Consider the following 22,523-nt stretch of genomic DNA (forward strand, 5'->3'; position numbering starts at 1 on the left):
GTAATAAAGACTTCTGTAGAGAGAGAGATAGAGAGAGAGAGAGAGAGAGAGAGAGAGAGAGAGAGAGAGAGAGAGAGAGAGAGAGAGAGAGAGAGAGAGAGAGAGAGAGAGAGAGAGAGAGAGAGAGAGAGAGAGAGAGAGAGAGAGAGACTCAGGGGGGTTGGGAGAGACATAGCCTCCCACCTCGCAGCCCTCCCTTCCCGCGATTGAGCCCCATCCCTCTCTCTCCGCGCTTTGACGTCACATGTGCTCCGTTTTAGTTGCTATAGCGACATGTTTCCCTAACCCTCTCCGTTTTTTTCTTCTTCTTCCTCTCATCACCCACCCTTGCTTTTGTGCGTGCGTGTGTATGTGTGTGTGTGTGTGCGCGTGTTGGTAGGTCCACAATGTTTCACAGGCAGCAGCAGCAGCATCTTGCAGCACGCAGAACGATGCTTGCCAGCCGGTGAACGAGGAGTGATTCAGCATCCGTTTTTTTCTGTTGCTCAACGCCACGATTGTTTTGTGAGATTTATTTTTGTATTGTTGTCGCGCTTTTCCCATCAGCAGCCTTTCACCCGTCATTCCAAGCAAGGTCACCGTAGAGGGAAAAGAGAGTATAACGATGTTTCCAGTCGGAATTTTTTGAGCAGGACTGGACCAGGACTGTTCCCGGACTCGGATCGGACCGTCATCAGCTGGCACGGAATGGTAGGTCTGGGATGGGGAACGGCAGCCCCTGCACCGCGGACGGGATGGACGCGATGCGGGGAGGCTGCTGCTGATGACGGGAGCAGGAGGGTGGGGTGATGAGTATGGATCGGAACACTGATCGCGATGCAAATGTGGAAGAAGGGTGGAGGATAAAAGAAAAAAAAAGCGAGAATATCCCTGATACCATAGGCGACTCTGTGTGTTTGTGTGTGTGCCTTAATGAAGCGACCTCTTGTTCAACAACGACTATAAGGATCCATCACGGAGCATCAAATGCATCACTGCGTCCCGAGCGCTCCTCAATCCAGGATACACTGAATTATCAAAAAAAAGGGGGGGGGGGGTGATACCGCATTATTGTTGCTCGATTTAACGTCGTTATCATGGCAATGGGCTTTGCATCATTCTGGTGTGCGTGTACATCATGACACAGAATAACATGTTATGGTGCTGTTGCCCCGGTGGTTTTAGGAATGTACAACACGTGCTGCCGTGTTATTATGATGATGTTTTAGCGGCTCCTCAAAGAGCGTGTTGTGGAGTGAGACTCGGTGCTGACGCCCGGGCTCTGAGCACGGTGATCTGGAATGATGGCTGACGGTGCTGAGGTTAGAACATATCAGAGTAGGAGTGGTGCAAATGGACGCCTGGATGACGTTCAAAACACAAGCAGCTCCCAAAACACACGCACACACCCACACACGCACGAGCAAACACGGATGGGCACGCACACACGAATGATTTTAGCGGTCTGCTATATCTCTAATAAGTCCTAGCGTTGCGTAATGTGCCTTTTTTTTTTGCCTTTCAACTCATCCTTCCTCTTGGGATGCAAGTCACCTGCTGCAGCCTTGTGTCTTTAACGAGCTGTTCTGTCCTACTTCAGAGTGATCGTTTCTGAAGGATAAATGTTAAGAAGAAGAAAAAGCCTGAACACAAGTCACGATTTGTTTACTTGAAGGCAAGGATGTCCAGTTTCCATCACGTCAGGAAGCTTGTCTCGACACAGAAATCCGCCTACATTTGATGAACCCTTTGGATGTTTTCTATGTCTAAATAGTGTGGCAGGGGTGCAACTTGTGCATTATTGATAAGGAGATGTTAGCAGGCCAAACCTGCGGGAAGGGTGGAGGAGGAGGAGGGGGAGGAAGAGGAGGAGGAGGAGGAAGAGGACGTCCCTTTCGGATGAGGTCCAAGTTTTGCTGCAGACGGGATGGTACAGAATACGTAAACACGCAGTCCTCCGCGAGTCTCTCATCCTCTAGATGTAGGACTACGTTTGTTTAATCTCAAATCACTTCGGGAAATATTGCTGCAAATATTAAGGATAAATATATATTTCTGCTCCACATAGGCTTAATTTAAAACATCATGTAAGATTCTCCTGGATTGCTGATTGAACGGAAAATACCCATTACAATCCATTCATTGGGATTTGGCATGCGCCCAAATGTTTCTTAGATACTTCCCCTTCAGCAGATCGCTCAAACTTGAAGTGAGCCCCAAGCTCTTGGTTCCAAACGATCACCCATACCGGGACGCCGGTAAACCGTGAGAAGCTCCTGCGATGGCACAGAAAGTCCATTCGGGGAGAAGAACAGGGCTTCAGAATTGTGACCTTGTGTACTAAATTATTCATAAGCAGGAGACCGTGCCTGTTAAAATGCTGCAAAGAGCATACTTAACCATTTATAAAGCTTTTTATATTATATGGATAGTTAGTAAATCTATATATTCAAGAATTCTGTTAAAGTTCATTCATCTTCCTCATCCCCACGGTTATTCTCATGATGTCATCATCATTGTTATCTTCATGACGTTTATACTAATATTATGATAAATTGTAACGAGGCAAGGTTAACATAGGTTTAGATCACATCTATAATCACTACTATTTATCTGAAGGTATTTTCCTTGCTAAACCTAAATGTATTTGTTGCAATAATTGTCACCTCTGTTATGTCACAGTAATGCAGTATTTTGTGCCGGAGGAAATCAGTCAACAGATTGGGTTATATGAATGAGCAGAGGTTAACTCCAATGGAACTGCACAATATGCTACATTGTAGAATTCAATGCAGTATATAGGGATATTTAAAGCATGTTATTGACCGTTTCTTTTATTATGTTATAGAGAGCTTCCAAGACTGCTGCTACTGTGAAATCAAATTCCCATCCCAGTGTCTGTTCAGGCAACTGTAGCCTAACATTAGATACAGCCATTGAACTATATTTCAGGACTAGAGTTTCCATTTGAGAACAATATACAACTAAATAACTCATACCTAATTCATCGTGGCTGGATGATGATTGTTGGGAAAAAAATATAGAATGTGTGATGCAGCAGGACCGAATCTGTTAGTTTTGCTGTTTACCAAGAGGGTTAGGTGCCTCAGCTCTTCAGCTGTTATCCTGCTAGGTGTGATGTTCAGCCACCCTGCTGCAAGGCACACATTGTAGTTTGTTATGACAAGACACACACACAGCAGATCCGCTTTCAGGGGGATCTTTATGTAAACAGGAGCTGTGGATGCTAATTATTACCCAATTATGGCCTTCTCCTCTCTTAATTGTTAAGTTAATGATTACCTATGTTAATTGGTCGTTCCACAAAGGATTCTTTAGGGAAACGAGCCGCAGTTGAAGCATGGAGGAACTGGAACAACAGAATGTGTTTGTTTAAATGCGCTAGCGTATGTATAAAGCCCCAAACTTTATATCAGGTATACAGTCTCATCCCTGGTGTACTGGACCAACTGGCAGGCTGGCGTTGTCTTCTCCATCGCTTATCAGAGTCGGAACTCCCACTTGTGATGTCACAAAATAATCGATCTGAAAATGGCAGGCCAAACCACCTCACACCTGGTGGTGGAACAGGGGCCCTTTAACACTTGACTGCTTCCACCAAATATGTTGTTCCACAGACATTATGTATGGAACCTGCATGATGGCACCACACATAATGACAAACATGCTCCTCAATAGTGATGCTGAGTTACTGTGTGGTCCCTAAAGGAACTGGCTACAAATTATGAATGCACTTCAGTATTGCTTCAGAACTCATTGCAATACCTGTCAGGCTGACTTTTATTTGAGAAAAGATGGAAATCGAGGCATTGAGGAAATAACTGCGGGAAGCGTGTAGAAGACACGTACCATCCATGAGGTTAAATGAATACTATCAATGGACATACACCGCTATCTTTTATAGCTCTTTCTAGCTTTACCAACAGTTCTTGAGAATATAAGAGGGAAAAACATTTCCTGTGGTTTGTACCATAGTATGGATGTCTATTGCATTCATTTAGGATCCTGCTGTTTTCATGTGGTTTTACCTTCGCAATATATTCATTCACAATATTAAACAGCATGAATATATCGTTGCACTTAGTTTTGAATGTCCAAGGTTCAAATCATGCTTGTTATGGGTAAACCCAGCAGTGCCTTGTGGATTGAGTGAAAAAAAAATAGCCAGACAAGTGGCGCTGCCATGTCCCTGAAGCTGGTTTGGGTTGAAATGCTCCAATATAGTGTTGATAGTTCTCAATTCCTACTTGCTCTGAATTGGGAATCAAAGACATGTCATGATCAACACTCTACAACAGATCAATAGTTAAGAGACAGTGATATTTCGATTTGGAAGTATATAAATGAAGTAAGATTGATATTCAAAGGGAGTGAGATTCCAACAAGCCTTCTCAGGAGTGTCACTCTTGTCCCTGTGCTCGCTAGCGTTTCCATGACTTCAGAGGAGAAAGAAGACATTCAGTATTATGTACATAATTGGATGTGTTGAAATGGGCTATGAATTAGGACAAAGTGTTTAGAACAAATCTTTGGCAAGAAGGAAGCAACAATTAGTCAGAGGGTGGACGTCTGGGTGGATGGATCGTAGTGCCTTTGTTTATCGATACCTTATGTACATTCTGCATAAGGATTGAATCGGATTATCGTCGAGTTTTGACGCAAAGCTGGACGGGGCGGAAAAGCCGGGCGGGCTGCTCTCTGCAGGGTACTGCTGACTGCGCTTCACGCTCATTAAGTACAGAAGGCTATGCGTCCTTATTAACACCAATCTACTCCGGAGAATCTGCAGCGTCAGATGCCGGCCTCTCTACAGTTTAGCCTTTAAACGACGGGGGCCGTGTTCCTGACCAAAGAACAACGACACGCAGACCGAGAGGCTGGGCTCCGCTGTACAAACAATAACATCAATAAATAATCGCCGGAGAGCCCTGATTCTCCGTAGCCTCTCCGCAGCGGTACCGTCTCTACAGCGGTGGTGGAGGGTGGAGCGTCGACTTGTTTTTCCTGGCTGGGGCCTGCGGAGCCGAGGCCGTCCCAGAGGGGGGGGGGGGGGGGGGGGGGGGGGGGGGGGGCTGCGAGCTGCAGGCCCGTGCGAGGGCTCTGCTTGGGCGTGTGTTTGGCTCAGGCTGCACACTTAAGCAACGGCGCGTACTGCAGGAGAGGCTGAGGCTGCTAAACCGAGCAATCACCGTGGAGCTGCCGGTAAAGACCAGGAGCGGGGGGGGAGGGGGGGGGGAGAGGGCAGGCTGGGAACAGGGATGACTGGCTTGCAGAAGGGATGGATGGATGGATGGATGAATGATGGACGGATGAAGGGAGGGATGGATTGGATGGATGAATGATTGACGGATGAAGGGAGGGATGGATGGATGGATGAATGATGGACGGATGAAGGGAGGGATGGAAGGCGGCATGGATGGTGGATGGACGGATGAATGGATATCCAGAGGGATGAATTCTGGATGGATTCTGGATGATTTGATGGATGAATAGATGGTTAGATGGACGGAGGGAAGTATGGTGTGACAGGGGGATGTATGGATGATGGATGGATAGGAAGATGGCTGGGGGGGAGGGACAAAGGGGAATCATAAATTGGTTAACCATGGGCGCGTTGTAGAGCATTGTGAATGCAGGGGTGTCACATAAAGGCATTCACAAGGGGAGGATGGGACAGGGTCAGCTTCCCGGTGAATAGTCGGAATCACTTGTTATGCTGCGACATTCACATGACACAAAGATCCTTAGAGTAAATGGAGGCCTGAATTGCCCGAGAATGAATCCCGGCTTCAACAAATGAAATGATGATTGATGAGAGGTAGATATTGCTTTTCTGTGGACCATCTTAAAGAGGTGGCACTTCATTGGTTTCTGTCAATTGTTTTGTATGTGATAACATCCTTTTATGGGATAACCTGTCACAGAATAAGCCTTTGGAATACTGTGTCTACCAGGGCCCTCCTCCTGGAGTTAAAAGCCCCAAGCTGGGCTTTTATGTAGGGTTTGGTGTTTCGGTGATTATATTGTCTGACTTGGGTGTTTAGGGTAATATGTTATACATTACATTTCAGTTTTCCCATAATAAAAGGAAACTGTGTTTTTTGTGTTTTTAAACGTTGAATAAATGTCTGAAGGGATATTGTAAGCTTAAGTTATATGTATAGGAAGGCATCTTTATTATGAGCAATGTCAATTTCTTGTTTTGGATTATTTCCTTCAGCTACGGCGAGATTTGAAAGACTTTTACTTTGGAGTTAACCCTCAAGAGACCCACTATCTGTATCTGCATAGTGACAGTCTGAGTCAATCTCAATGATATTATATATAAAGATTAAATTAATCAGGCATTAGTAGTCCTCATCATTGTCATCATCAGGGGAAACCCGACAATGGGACACAACATTGACCAAAGGCAGAATGATTAGAGTGCATTTGCATGGACTATTGTCCAGTGTGTCAGAGAAGCCCTGCCCAGTTCCCATGCCCCCCTCCTCCCCCCCGCCCCGGCGTCTTCACAGAACCTGGAACAGCCTGTGAATATTAAGGACCAGCAACAGTAGGGAGGAATGGCAAGCGATCCTGAAGACACACAAAGATAAACAGTAAGACACACAGAAGAGCAGGCGGACTGACTAAGCTCTACACTGAGTAACAGACTTACAGGCACACATGAATTAAGCCACTCAGATAGACACATGTACAAATAGACAGATGTTGAGATGCAAATATGATACAAATACAGATGCACACACAGATATAATGACACAGATGTATAGAGACACACAATCAATCAAAGTCAGTTCTAGATTAGCTCTGATTTATGTCATCATATTGGTATTTGTATTCACCTTGTTTCGGTTGAGGCTGTTGTGCTATTATGCATCAAGACGGTAAAATAACTACAAACCATAATAATAATAACAACACAGTCCCTATGTTTGTTCATGAGTTTTTTCGGCACAGAAAGCTGATTTCTTGCTATGAGAGAGGAAACAAACAACTTTATCAGATCACGTAGGCTACAGATTTCCAATAAACTAGAACACACACACACACACACACACACACACACACACACACACACACACACACACACACACACACACACACACACACACACACACACACACACACACACACACACACACTCCAACAGAAAAGCAACAAGAGATTTATTTTCATCCCCTTAGTAAAATTGTTGAATAACTTCAAAGACAATTGCAGGCTCGAAAAAGGATTTCACTTCAAAAGGAAAAGGGCGTCCATCTTGTTTCCAGATCAACCTCTGCTGGTTTTCCCCCTCGGGCGTCTTTACTCTCTCATGAGGCCAGTGCCACCTTGATGCATCTCTCAAGTGACCAAGCGTTCTTTCAAGGTGTGCGTGTGTGTGTGTGTGTGTGTGTGTCACTGTGTGTCTGTTTGTGTCCTTGTCGCAGAGACTCATAACTGCATTGTGGTGTCACTTTCGTGTTTTGTGTGTGAATGTTAAAGAAAGGTGAGCGATAGTGCCTGTGTGTACGTGTGTGTGTGTGTGTCTGTGTGTGTGGGGTTGTGTGTGTGTATCTTTGTGTGTGTGTGTGGTTGTGTACGTGTGTGAGTGTATGTGTGTGTGTGTGTGTGAATGCGTGTGTGTGTGTCTCTGTTTGTGTGTGTGTGTGTTTGTGTGTGCGTCTGCTATAATGGGTCTACTGTGGTGTCTCCTCTGATGAGGTATTTGAGTATTAACATGTACAATGCATCACTAATACAGCATCTTGTATTAATCAGGTGAATTAATGAAACCCATTTCCGGGAATCCCATTAAAACTATTAAGAATATATAAAAATGTACCCTTATAGCGTGCTAAATATGGAGCGAATAGTCATTTTCAAACAATACATGCCATACTTTTGAAACTATTGTATTTATATTTGGTTGTGTAATGCAAAGGCATAGCTACCTTTATAATAATCATCATCATGCACCTTATCCGTGTTGAAATAATAACCACAACATCTATTCGTTCACAAATGTGGTTTGAATAGTAATTCATATAATGTTCACACAAGATTGAATAATGGTTTTTCAATATAATGTATACAGGATGATGTTTGCTATTCCCTCCTTGTGAAATCGTTCCAGGCTTTGGTAAGGGCATACTGACAGCATCTACTAGACCTATTTTTTCTTGATGTAGTAATCCTGCTGGCTGAAGACTACCTATTTATTATTATTATAATACATTTTCCCTTTTCTATTGTGCCAGGACAGGGCTTGGGAGTCTGCGCTTGCTTATTAAAGTTATAATATGCCAGATAGTTATTGGAAATCCAAGTGGAGAGGAGTGAGAGTCGACTGGGAGACTAGCAGGCCAGTACCTTCATTCTGATCGTGATGAAAGAAAAGGGCGTGTGTGTTGCCAAGGAAACCGGCCAAGGCAATGTCTCCCAGCCGTGGCTGTGTAGCTTCCTTATATTGTTTGTATGTCCTCCTTCATCGTCGCATGTACTTTTGGCTGTTGGGCTTGTGTTACATTATGTAAACATGTGCTGTTGTATATAACTTGTATTTTTATAGTCCAGGTACAAACTATCCTATTTGCAGTCTGTTCTTGAAACCGAAACTGAGGTTTCACATGTATGGATTGTGAGACGTTACGGGATATTACGACAATCATATGTTTATGGATTATGATGCAATGATGCAGTAGAATGTGATGGTTTCTGTCGTGTTGGAAAGCAGATCAGTTTAAGCAGCATTATTTATTTAGTAATTTATTTAACAGGGACAATGGACAGTAAATAACCGTCCCAGAATTAGCTAGGAAGTAACATTTTGTCTGCAGTCCAGTGAGTCTCTTAAACTGAGGGTTCCATTGGCCGGAAGCTCTTTACTGAGCATTGACACAGGCCTTGGGATTATGGTATGTTCAGTCAACATCCATGTATCTTATTTGCAGTCAAAAGATCTGCAAATTGATGCTCATTGAGTTAGGCGTGAAGGCGACCTAGTATCCAATTTAAATGTGAAGTAGACATTCTATTCTTGATGCCATGTCTTGGAAATAGTGTTAAATTCTACGGTTTAGAACACAATATAAACTATGGCTTTCGCAGGGTGACATATTTGTCTTGTGCTGACATAATTGTTTTATTATTAATATATTTATATGATGAGACTGTCATATCATTAACTTGGCGTTTGGTCATTAAAAAACTGAATCATATCTTTTTTTAATCATAGCCACACAAAAACACAGATTTGCATCTACAATGTCCACCATTGCCGGCCTGATCCACATCCCTTACTGGCTCTGTCTTTCTATACTTGTCTTTTCAATTTAAACAAATTTGACATTGCATTAAATTGAGCGGAAGGTGCTTCAAACTGCACAAATTGTTTTTGCAAATTTTTTTTGGAGATAACAGGTTTTAGTGTGTGATGTATTATGCAGCATTATATGCAGCGTTAGACACACATTAGGCCTAATATAGCCGAACCCCCGGTCAATTTTCCACCATGACACTGCAGTAAAAAGCTGAATGGAAGAGTCACTCTAAAATAGGGCAAACTGAAAACCTTCTTTCCGTCCTACATTTCTGTCTTAAAATCACCCACTCCCTTGGGATTAGTGACTGAGCTCAATTATTATTATTAGAGGGCAGGTGGCGACGAGAATTGCATCTCCAGCCACGAGTTCTAATCATTTAATGAGTTTATGTGTGGAGATGGACTCTCAGTTTTTCATACTTTCAATCACACAATAATCAATATATTAGCCTTAGATAATAATAACTGTGTGTCTTGTTATCTGACCTATTCAGGGTATTTTGCATTTTATTGAGGATGATTCTACATTTTCCGTAATTAAATTATTTGTAGCATGCGTATGAATCTTTCCGCGTATGAAATATGTATGTAAACTTGTACCCTACTTCTTTTACATTAGACTCCTACTAATCCCGTTCTTTCCTCTTTCTTCTCCCCTCTCCTCTGCTCGTGTCCTCCAGGTATTTATGAGCAGACATTTCTTATACAACTGCAGCCAACCCATCCTGGATGTGAAGATAGCTTTTTGTCAGGTGTGTGTTCCTTACAGGTAAAAATAAGGTACAGTACCCATTCTGTTCCATGTTCCCGTCACTGTCTTGTTTTTGTGCTTAGGGTCAGATTAGTCACAAAAAACGTTTTGCTGTGCATGTTTACAGCACAACAGACTAGTCTGCATCAAATGTTTACAACACGTTTTAAACATTTGATTTAAACAACTGTTACTGTACTGTTGTCTCGTCTGTATCCCCCAGAACTGAAGTAATCTTCATTAAGAGAAATGTTACCATACAGAATAAGATTATTATGACAAAGGTGATAATTGGCATGCTGATTGATTGCCCTTTCATAATTGTGATTATTAATATTGTTATTATCAGTAGTATTTTGAATCTATAGTATTCATGTGACCATATTATGAATGTAATGCAAAGAACTGCAACTATGAGAGATTATTGACAAATAACAATCAATTTCCAATTGTATATGTATCTACCGGTACTTAACCTATGACAAGCACTGGATGCCAACACATCCAATGACATAAGAAATAGACATGTCATTTTTTAAGCAATGTCAACAATACTCATGAATGAATCTTTCAACTGATAATATGAGTTATCAAGCCTATGCCATGCAATGTATTCTTGCTTTAACGTAAACACAAACGTCCTCTTCATGGTCACTGACTGCTCTCCCCCTTCCCGCCACGCACAGGGTTTTGGAAAAGAAGTGGATGTGTCATATATCGGCAAGCATTACAACATGAGTAAAAGCAAAGTGGACAACCAGTTCTACAGCGTGGAAGTGGGAGACTCTACCTTCACAGTCCTAAAGCGCTACCAGAATCTCAAGCCCATTGGCTCGGGGGCCCAGGGCATCGTATGGTAAGCACTTCCTGGTTGTCAACACCGGGTCATTTTTTTCATTCATTCAAAATGTTCAAAACTTTATACGCCTAAGTACAAATGCAGAAGGACGGTATCTCATTGCTTGTGTGAGCAAATGTTCAGAGATAAAAAACAAATGCACGTTTGAAAATAACAATGAGAAGGCTACAGGGATGGATAGATTGGATTTAAATATATATAGAATCTCTAAAGATATTCATATGATTATGGTTTGTGCAGTAGTTGAATTGCAAGGTTGCATAATTAAAGGGTGTGACTGCATGACAGCAACTTAGTCGGATTCACGAATGGGAAATAAAAATGCATGAGTCAGTAATAGCACATCCAAGGTCTACATGTGGGCTGCACATGTATAAGAGGTCTCTTGTGTTAGAGCACTTGAATGTTATATGTATGTGTGTGTAGACAGAGAGAGAGAGAGAGAGAGAGAGAGAGAGAGAGAGAGAGAGAGAGAGAGAGAGAGAGAGAGAGAGAGAGAGAGAGAGAGAGAGAGAGAGAGAGAGAGAGAGAGAGAGAGAGAGAGAAAAAGATGATGACCATGCATGTTACAAGCTGTAAGAAATACATTTAAGAAAGAACCTGTTTGAGTTGACCATAAGGAACTAGGCACAGTGAATAAATGCTTTGGATTGCAGTGGCAAATGCTGTACACATTGTCAACCTCCTAACATCTAAATGCAAAATTCAAAGACGGTCGTTGACTGCACAGGGGCGATCTGTTTGTGATCTCTGTTTGTTTTTAATTATTCCTCAAAATCACGACGGCACCTCTGTATGGTTTGGAATTCATAATGTTTAGTTGTAGCCATGCTAGTCATAGTCCCCATTATGTCCTACTTTTAAATTGTGGTTTAAGAGGGTTAAGGTATTAGTCTCCACATCACTACATTTAATTCAAAACAATTCAGCATGAACAAGGGACATGGGTAATCTCACTTGAGTCCTGCTATAAATATGAGGGGTGCAGCAGCAGAGCCTTATTTCAAACAAAATCAATGGCACTTGAATTGAACAAGCCTCTTCAAGACCAGCTTATTCATTGTCTCCCTCCTCCTCCTCCTCCTCCTCCTCCTCCTCCTCCTCCTCCACATCCCTCACCCCTTCACTGGTCCTATTCCAAAGCGATCGTGCACACAGAGCCGTAGAGGGTAGACCCCGGCCCGGCGGCCCAGCCCACGCCCCAGATGGGTGAGCTGGTTCAGGGGGCTTGCGTGTGGGCAGCAGGGTGGCGGGGCGGGGAGGACCAGAGGAGCGGACCCGCTGTGCTGGGCTCCCCCCTGGCCCTGCCCTTTTGTTCCGCTCCACCCCTGTCAGATGGTGATGGTGTTATCGCCGCCGCTATAAACCCATATTAACCCCACCCTACTGAGGATAACAGCCAGCTGCCTGATTGCGGATGATGACCGAGTACGCAGTGAATTTGGCGTGTCTAGGAGATTATGTGACAGAATATTAGAAATATCCGTGGTAAATAGGGGGATTCATGTGGATTGTTTAGAGGTCGTTTGTAAAGCCATCGTTGGAGTGTAAAGGACGGTCGATCGAATGGAGACGCTGAAATTACTCGGTCTGAAACCAAAAAAAAGGGAATGTCATTTAATCTGTTGGATCTTATTTCATGGATATCTGGTTTTACTCCTCAGTGGAGTATATTTTAGTTGAACATTTTCACATATAGCCACTGAAAGGGCAAACTATATCCCCATCCACGCACGCACGCACGCACGCACACACACACACACACACACACACACACACACACACACACACACACACACACACACACACACACACACACACACACACACACACACACACACACACACACACAGTGTAATGATCACTAGTATTATTGTGATATATATGAAAATAAAATATCATATTATTTATTTATGAGTTCCTGACGTTTATAACTGGCGCCACAATGTCATTCCGTTTCAAGTTACCGTCTTACAAACAACCATGCTTTTTATCACTGTTACTTCTTTTATTTAACCTTTTTAGCCTGCACACCTTACTGGATACCCTTCCTTGTGGTGCCTGGGATTTCTACAAAGACCTGCGTCAAGGGTTATCAGTGCCCCCTGTTAACGTTACACGTATAGTTAGGTTAAGGTATAAATAAGGGTTGGAGTGACGATGAATAAGTAAAGGAAACCCGTGGTGTGGAGCCGCACCCGCCCTCTACAACACGCACACGCACACGTGAATACACTCACACAAAATATACCCAACATACTCGCAGTGTCGAGACAAAAGAAGGAACAAAAACGAAGACAAAAATAAGGAGGCTCATCCTCTCACTCTCTGTGCCTCTTATGTAACGAGGAGTCGACGTTGTGGTGGCTGTTGACGATGCAGTGAAGCCATGAGCACACACACCAGCATATCACTGGAACAGCTTGGACACCACACCCGCCTGCCTGATCACTACGGTCTGCTTCCGGCGAGGACTTAACCGTGATCTCTGCGTCGACGATGCACGCACAGCATGAGGTCGTTGAGATAGATGACATCATGACATCATCCTTCACTGAGCCCGGGAGGAGATGACTTACCTCCCCCCCCCCCCACTCCCGCCCCCCCCCACACTCCCGTCCCCATCCTCCCCCACACATGGTTCAAACACTTTCGTCAGAGTCAGAAGGCTGCCGCTGTTACCATGGCACCACAGCATCCGCGGCCTGCACACCCTATACAGTCAGAGGACAGGGCAGACGCCAGCACACAGCCTGCTCCTACCGTGTAGCGGACCGCTAACACACACTGAGACGAGGCCGGAGACACTCTCTAGAGGACATTAGCGCATAGCGGAGAAGAGGAGAGAATAATTATTTAGAGCAGTGAGTTTATAATTGTAATGGCAAAGTGTATGAAGGAGGTTTATGGTTAGAATTGTTGGCAGTAGCACTTCGATTGTTAGCATTTTGCTGGTTGCAAGAACTGGATCTTTATACATACACTACTATACAGCTATATATAAATATATATATAAAGCGTCTTAGAGTACCATATTAAGCGCTATATAAATTTCATTTATTATTATTATTATTATTATTATTATATATATTCTTTAAATGGTCCGTGTGAATTATGGAAAGAAGTTTGGAGAGAGATATCAAAGTGGGTTGAAAGTCAGAATCAAACCTGGTGCACTACATACTGTATGATACATCGCATATATTATGCATGGCCAGGGCCGACGGACTGCGGGGGAAAGTGAGGCAGTCCTGGGGGGGCCCATGGCAAAAAAAAAAAACGGCTACTTCTCCCCCCCCCCCCTGTCAACAATTGTTTTCTACCCCCCCCCCCCCCCCCCCCCCCCCCCCCGTCAACAATTGTTCTCTACCCCCCCCCCCCCGTCAACAATTCAGCACAGGGGGCTGGTAGGGGGAATTCGGGGGGGGGGGCATCAGTACCTCTTGTATACAGGGCCCAGGATTTGGTGCCACGGCCCTGTGCATGGCTACCACACTAAATGGTTGAGCAAGCAAGGCCACCATATTACTTTAATTGAACATTACGTTGTCATGAGTCATGAGGACATTTTTCATCGAGTGTCTCCGGCTTGCAGTATGTGGGGCGTCTGAGATGGGAATGATTCATGGGGAAACAAAGGCAACATGAACAATGGCGAAGTACGTTCTCTATTCATCTGCTAGTTTTCCTCCTCTGCATTTCCACTCCATTTGTGCTGAAGTCTCTCGTGCTTCCATAGCAACGAAGAAAAATCCATATGCGGGGACACACTTGTTCAATGTTACCTTGCTTAAGTTCAACAAGGTCATCATCTCTTTGTTTTTACATTTCTTCAGTTCTTTTCCATCTATTTTTAAATGTTCAGTATTCTCAATAAAATAATCCTTAAGATGTTGTTTTTGTGCGAGTGCAGAGCTGCTCATTTTAACAAGGCATCTGTTCTGCGGTTTAATAAGTGTTAAGAATTTCTCCGAAGATTCTTACACTCATGGGAAGCATTATGCTTTTGATAAGATTACTTATCATGATATTTATGAACGACATGTGTTGTTCATGAGGCGGTAAGTGAATGTAACACGCTGCTCATTTCATTACCTAAACAACTGTTTTATATATTGCTCTTATGTGTGCGCGTGCATGCGTGTGTGCATGCATAAATGCCCAAATGAGTGATAAGTGTAATTTTATTCCGACACATAAAAAAAAGAAAAATTGCATGCAATAAAAAGTAATAAAAAGTAATAAAATAATAAAAAGCCCTAAACTGTTTTATATGAGTTAAAGGATCTGGCTTAATTAATCGTTTACGACCTTTTAAATAAGGGGGGAAACAATAAGTCTCATCTTAAAGATGGAAACGTCTCTCTTATTGCACAACAGGCAGAAGACGTATCTCATAAGACACAACATATAATAGACAATAAATTGGAACTAGTCCATCGTCTAGGTCAGGTTATTTCAGAATTGGTGATTTGATATTCCCATTGTATGCGGTACTCAGCCAAATGGTTCTGTTTTCCATCGGCTAAGGGCGGTCAGGGCTTCGACCCTATGACCTCACGGGCTCCAGGATCCTAGAGCGGAGACAATGGGTCTATCTACAGGATGCTGTGTGTTGTCTGGGTCTGGGTCACTCCCTGCCCTGGCTGCAACCAGCCAAAAGAAATGCCATAGATACTGTATCTGCATGGAAGAGATATCTACTGGAAACACAGAAACAGAAACACATTGCTCAGTTTTATATTATGATTAGTGGTTAAAAACGATATACGGTAAATAGAGAACCATGTATTTTATTCCTGCGCTATCACTCAATTAGCATCCTCAACAGAACTCTGTTCCCAACTGGTTGTTTTGTGAGTTATTGATGTTTTTATGTTTATTAATGTGAGCCCATTTTGATGGAGCCTCAACCATTTTCTGTCACTGTTGATGGACAGTACAAAGCCTTCAGCTTATCTATTCCTTATCTACTGCCAAAATCCTATTTGGAACCGTTATATGGTCCAGCTGGCTTGCTCATCCGCTGGTCCATCACTTCCACTGTTGCAGTAACTCCCACAGTAACAGTCCCACCACAGGCTATGTGCCAGGAGCCTCACAAATTGACAAAATGTCACTTTCACACGCAATCAACTGCTCGTCTGACCTGTAATCCTAAGTCATTAATATTTCAGAGCGTTTGCTTATCTAAACTACTTGTATAGAGTTGTTTGTGTCTGTGTGAGTGTGGGTTTGTGTGTGTGCACATGCATACATGCGTGTGTGTGTGCGTGGGGTGGGGTTGTTGCAATAGTCAAGATCAAAGTTTTTCTGATTCTGAATCAGATCCAAGAACTAACAGCAGGTGGTCATTTTTCCCTGGTAATTGTCATTCATATCATAAACATATTGATTGCAACCCTGTGTTTCTGTGTTGCTTCCTGCAGCGCGGGCTACGATGCGGTCCTGGACAGAAATGTGGCCATCAAAAAGCTGAGCAGACCGTTCCAGAACCAGACGCACTCTAAGAGGGCGTACCGGGAACTAGTGCTCATGAAATGTGTCAACCACAAAAACGTGAGGAATTATTAGAGCATGCCTTGTTTTATATATTTAAAGACAATAAAGGGGAGAATGCTGTGTCATGTTGGTCAAGATCTGTGTTCAACTGTGTGTTTTTCTTTCCTTTTGCAGATCATCAGTTTATTAAATGTTTTCACACCACAGAAATCATTAGAGGAATTCCAAGATGTGTAAGTACACTATATTTTTTATACATTTCCTCAATGTGGAAATGCTTAAGTTAGCATTTAACATCTATCATTTATTTACAAAAAATAAATGATAATGGTAATGATAATGATTGTATCCACCAAAATTGGCAGATACAGTGGTAGCACAACAACCTAAACAGTACAATTACATTTTTGTAATTGTTGAAAATGAGCTATATCCATGGTCTCACAAATAAGACACTAGATTAGCATCTGCAGTCTGAATGCAGACGAGCTCCGATCTGAAGAACAGGGCGTGTCTGTTTCTTTTGCTTCTTACTTATTTCGACCACACATTGCTGGAGTAAGGGATCTGTTCACCTCATTGGTGAACACAAACTATAGCAACCAGCAGTAGTGAACTGTATACAGCAGTCTTTAAAGCTTTGCAAATCAATGCAGAATAGAGTGAAGAAAAGATAGATACGCCACTGAAGATACACAATTGAGATCACTCTGGTAGAAACTAAACAGGAAACAAGGCCTAGTTTCCAGTTCCTGGTTTCGGCCCAGGTTCTGCACCATCTCCCCCTAGAAGTTCTGCTACAACATAGTAGGATCCCGGATTATGTCCATGGTGTTGCAAGAGATGCTGGCTAGTGAGTCACCTGCCGGCGGTCATGTGAGGTGCCGGGCATCCGGTCATGATCACAGCAACACACTATGTTTGACTGTGATGGTTTTTCCACAGCACAGTGCAGTGCAGTTACATTGTACCGCATTAACGTGTGTACTCGTTGTACCAGCTCGGTCACATGAACTCACGGTCACGATCCCACCTGTCGGTTCCCACGGTTACCAGGTATCTCGTGATGGAGCTAATGGATGCCAACCTGTGCCAGGTGATCCAGATGGAGCTGGACCACGAGAGGATGTCCTACCTGCTCTACCAGATGCTCTGTGGCATCAAGCACCTGCATGCCGCCGGCATCATCCACAGGGTAAGTTGACCCGCCTTACACCTTCATCTCACATGGATTATCTTGACATGTTATTTTCACTAGGATCTATCCACTTGTGACATCACAAATGGCAGAGAGAGAGAGAGAGAGAGAGAGAGAGAGAGAGAGAGAGAGAGAGAGAGAGAGAGAGAGAGAGAGAGAGAGAGAGAGAGAGAGAGAGAGAGAGAGAGAGAGAGAGAGAGAAAACACTCCCACACATGGTGCTAAAACCAATTCATCTCCTATGGGGACCTACCCTCAGGTTTAGAGCTTCTTGGGTGCATAGAGTATGTTTGTAATCCAGGTTTTCCTTTTCCCCAGGACCTGAAGCCAAGCAATATCGTGGTAAAGTCAGACTGCACCCTGAAGATCTTGGACTTCGGCCTGGCCAGGACAGCTGGCACCAGCTTCATGATGACCCCCTACGTGGTGACCAGATACTACAGAGCGCCAGAGGTCATCCTGGGCATGGGCTACAAGGAGAACGGTGAGAGACTTCACCCAATACCCTACTCACAGGCCACTAACCAATGGAAACCGGGCCTGCAGTTAGTTCAGCTAAATTATCAAAGTCAAAAGAATATTTTCACTCTCCTAAAAATGTTTTGTACCGAAATATTTTAATATTGAGTATTTATTCTATGTGGAGTAAATATTGATAGTATATCAAATGTATACTGAGCTTATCCTTCTCTCTTTCTCTCATCATTTGCTGGCTATTACCTTCATTTATTTACCTATTCATTTACTGACCTGAATGCCAGTTGAATTTGTCCTGGTGATACTTTTGTTTACTGACTCATTGTAAACGTGTGATAACAGGTTCATCATGGCTGTCTGCTCCTTCTCTTGGTCTATCAAACACTAACATCTATCTCTGTTTTGTCTCTTCTCTCTTGTTGCCACTCACCTCCTCCGTACATCCAGTCGACATATGGTCAGTGGGATGCATTATGGGAGAAATGGTGCGCCACAAAATACTCTTCCCAGGCAGGGACTGTATCCTTGTAATTTATTTCCTTAAAGCAGTGCATGTTTAGTGCTAAAATATACTTATGTCTAATGCTCAGATGTATTCGATTCAGTTAAAAGGCTCTCTTATTTCCCCAACATCTTGAGACATCACAAGCCAATCTAAGATCTGTCCATTTGTGATATCACTAAATTAGAGTTTGACCCACTGGAAGGAGTTGATTGTGGACTTGAAGGCTGGACCTGAATACTCCTACTTTTGATGTCAAAATGGATATCATTGGAAATGGCTTATGATTGCTCATCAACAAACCACATGGTGGTAAAATATGGGGAATTTAACACAATGGTACGCGTTAGAAGATATTTAATTTTTTTTGCCTCTTGCAGTAATAAATGACTAGCCCCAGTTATTCAATAACTACTATAAACTACTGTTAATAGTAACATTAAATTAATGATACACTTGTCTACACACATGTGGTTAAGTGTCCCCCCTGTAGAGTAGTTTGCATGTGATCTTAGATGGTATTTGGAACAAATTGTGTGCTTTTTGTGTTGTTAACAGCCACCTCTGATTTCCCCTTTATTGTTGGTTGAATTTAAATAGGCGTACCCTTTAACTGACTCTCAAACACGAGACCTAACTGTTAGTTTCTTGTGGCTCTCCATTTTTGTTCATTTCTATTACCTGTATACTCCCCTCTCCCCTTTCATCTAATCCTGCGCTGTATAGCGACCTTAACTGTTAGCCCAAACTAGCTTATGCTAACCTGCACCCACCACCACTATGTTTTCAGCTGATGCTCCGATATTTCTTTGTTAACACGCTTCAAACTGTTTATTAACCTGGCAAATCTGCCATTTTAATCCCTTATTCTCTCTGCAGATAACATTACATTTGTATTAAAGTATGACTGTGTGTAGCTCAACTGGGAGGCTGAGCATATTACTTTCTATCCCCATGGTAACGTCTGTCAGGCGATAAAAACCGCTCATGGAACTGTGAGTTTGTGCACATATATAGTGAATATTGAATTATTTTGGCTGACACCAACGGCTGACATTTTAAGGACACGAAAGTGAGAATGCCACAAAAACGTCAAAAGAAGTTCACATAACTTTTAGAGTTCTGATATAGATGATGAGGTAAAGAGGACAATAATGAAACATGAGATCCCTGCCAAGCCAATTTGTACATTGACGTTGCAGAGGATGTCTGTGTGTATGAGTGTGTGTTGACTATAATTGCCGTACATGCCTTGGGGGAATGTATGAGTTTAAATGGTACGTGTGCCTCCATGTAATCAAATGTGTGTCTGCCTGTGTATGTGTGTGTCTATGTGTGTGTGTGTGTGTGTGTGTGTGTGTGTGTGTGCGTGTGTGTGTTCAGTGGACATGTGGTCAGTGGGCTGTATCTTTGGAGAGGTGGTAAGAGGCACAGTGCTTTTCCCTGGGACTGACCGTATCCTTCTACCCTGCTACTGCTAGCATAGAGCTACACAACAGCCTATGGGGCCTGTACGTCAGAATGCATCATGGGACGTTTTGTTGGCAATTCTCCACCATTTGGAGCAACCTCAAGGGAGTTGTAAAATCCTAAATCATCATAATATAACATGACCTAGACTTTTTTTGCCAAGTCTCCCATGGGAAATGCTGTGGTACTTTCGAACACAACAATGACAACAACATTTTCAAAAAGACCAATCAAACAATGCTACCAACACAAGCACTAACATTCCAAGGCTCCTATGCTTCCAAAATCGAGGTGGTCATTGCTATGTGACGTTGCTATGTACAAGCCCAATAGGCTATAGCTAGACCTTTAGTGACCTGAAACCTATAGCCTAAACCCAGAAACCTTTAGCGACCTGTAACCTATAGCATATAGCTCAAGTCTTATGTACATTAAACTGCCACTAATGGTCCTGCCTACCGTGTCTAAAAAGTTTAAAAACAAAACATCTTCAAAATACCAGTGTTGCTCTGGTAATATTGGTCATGGTTAAAGACGCATTGTGTTCGATTGAGCCGCTCCCAGTTAGTAGGTGGGAGACTTTCAGAATAAATCAAACTCATGCTACATTCAAGACTCTAATAAACATGCTCAGACTTGAGCCACAATATGCCTCACTTCCTCCTGGCATGGTTCTGTCTCCCCGAGGTAACTTACAAGTGGGAACCCAATGCTGTCGGAAGTCTGGATCTCAGAGTCATGGTTCTGCCCACTCTAACTGACAAACTAGCTTAGCTCAGCTCGCTGGGTGGTGTGAGTTTGTGGGGAGGGGGGTTTGGGTGTGTCAATAGTGAGTCATTCTTATAAACAGAGAGAGAGGTACAACCTGGCAAAAAATATATATTTGTAGGATATATCAATTGATTTGTGCTATAGGATGTGATTTTAATGACCACATTAGTGAAATCACTGTTGATCAGCATTGACTACAGATACGTCCAGGTTTTTTTAAGCTACAAGCCAGATTAAATGTAACCCAATGCAAAGTAAGTATAAGTGGCGCATTCAGGAAACTAGGGCTTGCCAAAAATGTGTACATTTTCAAACAAACCTATGAGGGGAAAAAACCAACCTCTCAAGTCTACATGAATGTTTCATGGAAACTCGCCAATCCACCACCGATGAAAATTTTAGCATAATATATATAAAGAGAACAAGTGTTTCTATGGAGACAGTGTGAATGGTGGAGGCATAATGTGGACAATGGGAGAGCGAGAGAGAGAGAGAGAGAGAGAGAGATAGAGAGAGAGAGAGAGAGAGAGAGGTGGACGTGTGGCATTCCAACGGGGTGATGTAATGGGGCTTCTGTTGTGGTGCTGGCAGGCTGCAGACTTCTTTGGCACCCAGCGGTGAGAACAGAGGAAGTGGTAGGAAAGACACAAGTGGTCCCCGGTGGGAAGAGAGAGAGAGAGAGAGAGAGAGAGAGAGAGAGAGAGAGAGAGAGAGAGAGAGAGACTTGTTTGTGTTTAGAAGAAGATGATGATTTTCCTTTTAAACAAAGTGTTAATATATTAGTTTGGTACTTGAATTATTATTCGAGTCCTGGATTTTACTGTCTAGTCTTAAACGGGTGCCCTTTATATGAATTGAAATTGAGGAATTTGCCTATTTAAATTGCACAATGGACAAGTAGATCCTGACCATATTGTAGATACAAACATAAAATAAACAAAGGTTTGGCAATGAATATAAATGCCCTCCCAATACAAATCCCACTGTTAGGGCAACTTTGGGCAATGTTATGTTCTTTTGAAGAGCTTTTTCTTAGCTTAAAGACTGCGTGACAAACATGTCTTTGTGCTGGGAATTCTGCTTCCTGTTTTAATTTGAATCTGTAAGCCGACTATTCCAGTTATATTAGTGAATGAATCATTGCTGGCCGATTGTCTCACAAGAGACTTGTTCATACTAAAGTCTATTGACCAAGAGATGTGGTCCTCAGATAAACTCAACCATAGTGGTTTTCATCGCTAATCAATATGAGACCTTCCGGGATTATTACATTTAAAAACATCTCACCTTTAAGGAGCATTTTCATTGACTTTTACCACGGGTGGTTAAACGATGGGACGGTAGACCGTTTAACCACTGGTGTTGCACAGAGCCAAAGTTTCCCTTGACCTGCGGTCACCTGATCAGACATCGACCAATGGAACAAGGTCATAGAGCAGCTGGGCACACCGCAAGCAGAGTTCATGAAGAAGCTGCAGCCCACGGTCCGCAACTACGTGGAGAACCGGCCAAAGTACGCCGGCCTCACCTTCCCCAAGCTCTTCCCAGACTGCCTGTTCCCGGCAGACTCTGAGCACAACAAACTCAAAGGTAAGGCCCTGTGGGATAGGGGTCACTAACCAGACGAAGACTTCATTGAATAATTCAATACATTGAATTGCCCCTTGTTGTATGTATGCAAGA

General features: G+C 43.0%; 1 protein-coding gene across 7 annotated transcripts in view; it reads left to right on the forward strand.

The window, feature by feature from the left end:
- The first annotated feature begins 247 nt into the window (after window positions 1-247).
- The window catches only part of mapk10 (mitogen-activated protein kinase 10), a 32,931-nt gene continuing 10,655 nt past the window's right edge, over window positions 248-22,523 (forward strand). For 2 of the 7 annotated variants that reach the window (XM_030342014.1, XM_030342021.1), the window contains exons 1-9: window positions 251-690; window positions 9,991-10,062; window positions 10,748-10,917; window positions 16,350-16,479; window positions 16,597-16,655; window positions 17,479-17,617; window positions 17,939-18,104; window positions 18,545-18,616; window positions 22,248-22,430. In XM_030342014.1, the coding sequence (XP_030197874.1) occupies window positions 688-690; window positions 9,991-10,062; window positions 10,748-10,917; window positions 16,350-16,479; window positions 16,597-16,655; window positions 17,479-17,617; window positions 17,939-18,104; window positions 18,545-18,616; window positions 22,248-22,430 (994 nt within the window). In that variant the 5' untranslated portion in view covers window positions 251-687. Of the gene's footprint in view, window positions 691-9,990; window positions 10,091-10,747; window positions 10,918-16,349; window positions 16,480-16,596; window positions 16,656-17,478; window positions 17,618-17,938; window positions 18,105-18,544; window positions 18,617-19,982; window positions 20,055-22,247; window positions 22,431-22,523 lie in introns of all 7 variants that reach the window. The other 5 variants (XM_030342018.1, XM_030342020.1, XM_030342015.1 and 2 more) reach the window with 4 other exon arrangements.

Source organism: Gadus morhua, chromosome 19 (genome assembly GCF_902167405.1).
Source record: "Gadus morhua chromosome 19, gadMor3.0, whole genome shotgun sequence".
Taxonomy (NCBI): Eukaryota; Metazoa; Chordata; class Actinopteri; order Gadiformes; family Gadidae; genus Gadus; species Gadus morhua.